General features: G+C 48.8%; 1 protein-coding gene across 1 annotated transcript in view; it reads left to right on the forward strand.

The window, feature by feature from the left end:
• The window catches only part of LOC109920225 (potassium channel subfamily K member 1-like), an 8,588-nt gene extending 1,641 nt beyond the window's left edge, over positions 1–6,947 (forward strand). Inside the window, exons 2-3 of the mRNA XM_048619785.1 lie at positions 2,931–3,326; positions 6,403–6,947. Coding sequence (XP_048475742.1) covers positions 2,931–3,326; positions 6,403–6,653 — 647 coding nt within the window. The 3' untranslated portion in view covers positions 6,654–6,947. The remainder of the gene's footprint in view (positions 1–2,930; positions 3,327–6,402) is intronic.
• The last annotated feature ends 146 nt before the right edge of the window (positions 6,948–7,093 follow it).

The raw sequence follows: 7,093 nt of genomic DNA on the forward strand, positions 1-7,093 counted from the left end.
GATGTGCAGGTTAGGGTGGATTGGCCGTGCTAAATTGCCCCATAGTGTCCAGGGATGTGCAGGTTAGGGTGGATTGGCCATGCTAAATTGCCCAATAGTGCCGAGGGATGTGCAGGTTAGGGTGGATTGGCCGTGCTAAATTACCCCATACTGTCCAGGGATGTGCAGGTTAGGGTGGATTGGCCGTGCTAAATTGTCCCATAGTGCCCAGGGATGTGCGGGTTAGGGTGGATGGCCGTGCTAAATTGTCCCATAGTGCCCAGGGATGTGCAGGTTAGGGTGGATTGGCCGTGCTAAATTACCCCAGAGTGCCCAGGGATGTGCAGGTTAGGGTGGATTGGCCGTGCTAAATTGTCCCATAGTGCCCAGGGATGTGCATGTTAGGGTGGATTGGCCATGCTAAATTGTCCCATAGTGCCCAGGGATGTGCAGGTTAGGTGCATTACCCATGGAAAATGCAGGATTACAGGGATAGAGTAAGTGGGTGAGTCCGGGTGGGATGCTCTTCGGAAGTCGATGTGGACTTGTTGGGCCGAATGGCCTGTTTCCACACTTAAGGGATTCTATGAAATGTGAGATGTTGCATTTTGGAAAGGCATATCAGGTAGGACTTATACACTTAATGGTAAGGTCCTGAGGAGCGTTGCCGAAAAAAGAGACCTTGGGGTGCAGATTCATAGTTCCTTGAAAATGGAGTTGCAGGTAGATAGGGTAGTGAAGAAGGCGTTTGGTACGCTTGCCTTTATTGGTCAGTGCATTGAGTATGGGAGTTGGGAGGGTCATGTTGCAGCTGTACAGGACATTGATTAGGCCACTTTTGGAATACTGTATTCAATTCTGGTCTTTCTGTTATAGGAAAGATGTTGTTAAATGTGAAAGACTGCAGAAAAGATTTACAAGGATGTTTCCAGGGTTAGAGGGTTTGAGGTATAGGGAGAGGCTAAATAGGCTGGGGCTGTTTTCCTTGGAGCATCTGACCCTGAGGGATGACTTTATAGAAGTTAATAAAATCATGAGGGGCATGCCTAGGCTGTACAGTCAAGGTGTTTTCCCCAGGGTGGGGGAGTCCAAAACTAGAGGGCATAGGTTTAAGGTGAGAGGAAACAGATTTAAAGGGAACCTGAGGGGCAACTTTTTCACGCAGAGGGTGATGCATATATGAAATGAGCTGCCAGAGGAAGTGGTGGGGGCTGGTACAATGACAACTTTTAAAAGGCATCTGGATGAGTACATGAATAGGAAGGGTTCAGAGGGTTACAGGCCAAATGCTGGCAAATGGGACTACATTAGTTTAGGATATCTGGTCAGCACGGACGAGTTGGACCGAAAGGTCTGTTTCCGTGCTGTACATCTCTATGGCTCTATGAAAACATTGTCAAGGCTGGAGGCTGGCATTGTATTGACAGTGGTGGTGTTGGCGCAGTCTGTACTGTATGATTCTGTTCTATGATTCTCTGAAGAGATAATGATTGTAGGTAGGCAGATGGAGATCAGCTGTGATTCCAATTGAACAGAGGAACAGGATCGATGGTTGACTGGCCTCTTTGCATGTTTTCTGAGGGGTTCTGATCACATGCAGAAGACTGACTCCTATGAAGTCTCGACCAAACTTTATCTATCAACTGACCTCACCGACCAGAGGCGTGCTGCAGTGCAGGCATAGGGTCGTTGCATAGGGTGAGCAAGGTTTAAAAACTAAGGGACCACAACTAAGAGAGAGTCATTAATAAATCCAGTTCAATTCTTCAGCCTGAGGGTTGGCAGAACGTGGAACCTGCTCACAAAGGGAGTGGGATATCTTTATGGGGAAGGTAGGATAAACACACATGGCAGAAAGGAATTGAGGATAGAGTGAATGGGAACGATGAAGAGGCAGGCGGGAGGAATCTCGTGTGGTACATTAACATCAATAATGGACTCCGATGGGCCGAATGGCCTGTTCTAAAAAATTTTCTCATGGATGTACGCATCGCTGAATGGACCAGCATTTATTGCCCATTCCTAGTTGCCTTGAGAACATGGTGTTGAGCTGCTTTCTTGAACCGCTGCAATCAGAGTGCTTGTAGATAGACCCATCATGCCCTCAGGGAGGGAATTCCAGGATTTTGATCCGGTGACACTGAAGGAACAGCTGATCTATTTTCAAGCCAGGCTGATGAGTGGCTCAGAAAGCAACTTGCAACTTCCCATGCATCTGCTGCTTTCGTCCTTCCAGATGATCATGGTCATGGGTTTAAAAGGTCTAAAGATCTTTGGTGAATTTCTGCAGTGCATCTTGTAGATGGTACACACTGCTGCTACTGAGCGTCGTGGGGGAGGGAGTGGGACGTTTGTGGATGTGGTGCCCGTCGAGCGGGGGGCTGCTTTGTCCTGGATGGTGTCGAGCTTCCTGAGTGTTGTTGGAGCTGCCCCCATCCAGGGGCAACTGGCTTGTAGATAGTGGACAGGCTTTGGGTAGTCAAGAAGTGAGTTGCTCACTGTAAGATTCCTAGCCTCAAAACCACGCTTGTAGCCCATAGCTGGTCAGGTTGAGTTTCTGGTCAGTGATAAGCCCCGAATAGCGGGGGATGCAGTGATGGGTAACGCCATTGAATGTCAAGGGGCGGTGGTTAGATTGTCTCGAATTGGTGATGTCCATTGCCTGGCATTTTCCTGGCGTGACTGTTTCCACGCTGTAGATCAGTCTTGCCTCTGGTTTCTGCTGAGGGCTGATTCAGGGGCATGTTTGCAGCATTATATAAATTGGGAATATTTTCAGAGCTATGGCGGGGGAAATCAGCTGGAGAGTGGGACTAATCGCTGAGCCCGTATAGAAAGAAGTCACTGCCCTGCTGGCTGTGAAACACACCCGGAGGTGCTGGATAGGGGTGACGTTGGGAGGGTACACTGGCAAGTCTTTCCTAAACTATTATTTTCTCGCTTGTTTCCAGGTTACGGGCACAGTGTCCCCTTCACCAACGGAGGGAAAGTCTTCTGTATGTTGTACTCGGTGCTGGGAATCCCCATGACCCTTCTGCTCCTCACCGGCCTGGTGCAGCACCTCATGTATTATGTGCACTGGGTGCCCATCGCTTATATCCACACCCACTGGCGTTTGCCGATGCCTGTGGTGGCACGGATTCATGCCCTCGTGATTGGGAGCATCGTGGCCACCTGCTTCTTCCTGATCCCGGCGGCAGCGTTCATGGCTCTGGAGAAGGGCTGGGATTACACTGAATCTCTCTACTTCTGCTTCATCTCTCTCAGCACCATCGGCCTGGGGGACTACGTCCCAGGGAAGTCCCGCTACCCCAGCCTCCAGCACCTCTACAAGGTCGGCATTGCATGTGAGTCGTCCCGGAAGTTGTTCGGCAGGGGTGTGGGGGAGTCTCTTCGTTTTAGAGTCATAGAGGCACAGAAACAGACCCTTCTGGTCCAGCCGACCAGATATCCTAAATTAATCTAGTGCCATTTGCCAGCATTTTGCCCATTATCCCTTTAAAACCTCCCTAATCACACACCCATCCTGATGCCTTTTTAGATGTTGTAATTGTACCAGCTTCCACCACTTCCTCTGGAAGCTCATTCCATACACGCACCACCCTCTGTGTGAAAAAGTCACCCCTTAGGTCCCTTTTAAATCTTTCCCCTCTCAGCTTAGAGGCATGGTGACCCTTAGGTTAAACTCATCACTGGTTTTGTCTCTCTCTCTCTCTCTCTAATGAGACAGTGCAACTATGGTGACTTGACCTTAAATAATAAATATTTTGCCCTTCCCTTTATCAGCTTACGCGGCCAACAAAATCCCCACTGACCAGCTCTCCCACACGCTGGTTTTCTGAAACATACACAGAGAATGCTAGAGAAACTCAGCAGGTCTGGCAGCTTCTGTGGAGAGAGTGAAACAGTTAATGTTTTGAGTCCAATACGATTGAAGATGATCTGCAGTATTTTGCTTTTACTCGAGAGGCTGAATTTCTGAGCCTGGGAGCTTTCAGTTTAAATCCTGTCAGTGTGAATGAATTCACATTATCCCATGTCATACTGCATTTGGCTCATTCAACCCGTCTCCTTACAGACTATCTACCTCACCTTGATCACTTCCTCTTCTCCCTGTCTTGGTGTCATTGGTAAATTTAGCCTTTGTACCAGAGTCATTGATTTTGATTGTAAATAGTTGAGGCCCCAAACATTGATCCACTTGGCACTTCGCCAGTGACAGACAGTCCACTCCAAAAGTCCTTATTATCTGCTTCCCATTCACTAGCTGGTGCTTTCTCTGAGCTAATATGTTACCTCTTACTCCAGGTGATCATAACATGTGCCCCAACCATTGTTTTTCGTACCTTGGCAAACGCATTTTGGAAATCTAAGTACTTAGAATGATAGAATCCCCACAGTGCAGAAAGAGGCCATTCTGCCCATCGAGTCTGTACTGACCCTCCAAAGAGCACCCCATCCAGGATCCACCCCCCCACCCTGCCAACCCTATCCCTGTAACTGCAGATTTAGCGTGGCCAATCCACCCTAACCTGTGCATCTTTGGACTGCGGGAGGAAACCGGAGCACCCGGAGGAAACCCCACGCAGACACGGGGAGAAGATACAAACTCCACACAGTCAGACTGCCACCCGCGGGTGGAATCGAACCCAGGACTCTGGCGTTGTGAGGCAGCAGTGCTGACTTGACTCCACCTGATTGCATCATGTTCTTTCCTGTACATCACTCCTGAGTCTAATGTCCTGCTATAACCTTCTTCACAATGAAGAGTAGCAATTTCCACACGGGGGAAGTTAGCCTAACTGGCCTAAAGATTGAATCAGAGATAGTAGGAACTGCAGATGCTGGAGAATCCGAGACAACAAGGTGCAGGGCTGGATGAACACAGCAGGTCAAGCAGCATCATAGGAGCAGAGAGGCTGACGTTTCGGGCCTAGACCCTTCATCAGAAAAGGGGGAGGGGAAGGGGGTTTTGAAATAAATAGGGAGAGAGTGGGAGGCGGATAGAAGATGGATAGAGGAGAGGATAGGTGGAGAGGAAACAAACAGGTCGAAGAGGCGGGGATGGAGCCAGTAAAGGTGAGTGTAGGTAGGGCGTTAGGAAGGGGATAGGTCAGTCCAGGGAGGACGGACAGGTCAAGGGGGCGGGATGAGGTTGGTTGGTAGGAGATGGAGGTGCGTCTTGAGGTGGGAGGAGGGGATAGGTGGGAGGAAGAACAGGTTAGGGAGGCCTAAAGATTACTTACTGCTTTGTCTCTCCCTCCTCACTCAAATAAAGGTGTTACGTTTATTATTTTCCAGTCATCTGGGATACTCCTCAGGTAGTTCAGTCTTCTGTTCACAGCCCCAAAGGGGATAACTCACATGTGAAAATATCGTCGCTGCTACCCCAGCCAGGAGACCCTCTAGCACAGTGGGTTTGAGGGACTAATTATTTGCAGAAATAGGATAACAAATTGCTCATTGTTTGAACTAAACAACACCTCGGCTTAGTTTTACATTTTTGTGAATGTGCACAGATGGGTGTTCCTCAAATGTAAACCCTTTTGTTTTGGAATCCTTTCCCTGGTAAGCTTATTAACATCCTCGAAATGGAACTTTAAAAAGCTTAAAATGAGGCCTTCATTCCTTTTGGGTGAAGGGTGGGGGTGGGGGGGAGGTGTGGTTTGTGGGCCAGGGAATTCAATCGTAAGGGAAAGAGCATTATTTATGTGAAACTGCCTCATATCTTCACCAAATGATTTGAAGTGTAGTGAGATCAGTTTCAGGGGCAGGGTGTACTTTTGTTTAGGCGGATGGGGGGGCGGGGGGGGTGACCCAATCAGGACACAGCAAGATCCCGGGCCGCACTAATTCACTTGACATTGAACAAGGGAGGACTTTTGTCTCAGCCACTGGAAGAACTTCCACTTTTAATTCCAATAGACTTTTACTCTGTGCCTATCCTCATGCTGTCCCTGTCCTCGGAGTGTTTGATGGGGGACAGTGTAGAGAGAGCTTTACTCTGTATCTAACCCCATGCTGTCCCTGTCCTGGGAGTGTTTGATGGGGCACAGTGTAGAGAGAGCTTTACTCTGTATCTAACCCCGTGCTGTCCCTGTCCTGGGAGTGTTTGATGAGGGACAGTGTAGAGAGAGCTTTACTCTGTATCTAATCCCGTGCTGTCCCTGTCCTGGGAGTGTTTGATGGGGGAGAGTGTAGAAGGAGTTTTACTCTGTATCTAACCCTGTGAGGACCCTGTCCAGGGATTGTTTGATGAGGACAGTACGGAGGAAGCCTGAATTTCAGTTAGAAGAGTACAGGGCGCTTTACTCTGGTTCTCACGCTCTACTCTGTGTGGTACTTGTCCTGTTTAGACAGTGGCCGGCAGGGTTAACCAGAACGATGTTGCCTTACTGACAGTGTGCCTTTGCCCGTGTGCAGGTTACCTGGTGATCGGACTGGTCGCTCTGCTGGTGGTTCTCCAGACTGTCTACGAACTCCAGGAGCTGCAACATTTTGTCAAACTCATCATGGGCCAACCGGACAAGGAGAGTCAACTGCACATCACTGAGCAGGAGGTGGCCATCACCAGCTCGAACCTAGACACCACGGATTGCAATGAAAATGCCAGCGAGGGTGGCAAAGAGGACAGGGACCCCAAGAAGACATCTGATCCCTCCCCGGAGCAATGACCTCCGAGCCAGACCACTGCACACCATTCAATCAACCAGACATCTTCAACTCCCTCACATGCACGGCAAAGCCAAGAAGAGATAGCTGAGAGGATGGGTACAGACAGACAGTCCCAATGGTACTACACCAGGAAACAGAGCTTCAGTTGAACCCCACGAGTTCTCTTACTGTTCTGTACAGGGGCATCTTCTGGCAAGTGTACATGCCCCGTTTTACATACACAATGTTACAGTCTTTTTTTTTTGGAAGTTCAATATTGTATGAAATTATAAATATATAAATAATAAAGATAACCGTGAGTTGCTTGGATGCTGCTTCATGGTCCTAACGATTACTAATAGGACCCTCTCTTTTGGATTCAATCCTCCAATATTTATACCCGCCACAGCCATTCTACTGATGTTAATCCCTCTCCCTCACACTGTCACTCAGTAATCCC

The sequence above is a fragment of the Rhincodon typus genome, chromosome 43, assembly GCF_021869965.1.
Source record: "Rhincodon typus isolate 14 chromosome 43, sRhiTyp1.1, whole genome shotgun sequence".
In the NCBI taxonomy this organism is placed as follows: Eukaryota; Metazoa; Chordata; class Chondrichthyes; order Orectolobiformes; family Rhincodontidae; genus Rhincodon; species Rhincodon typus.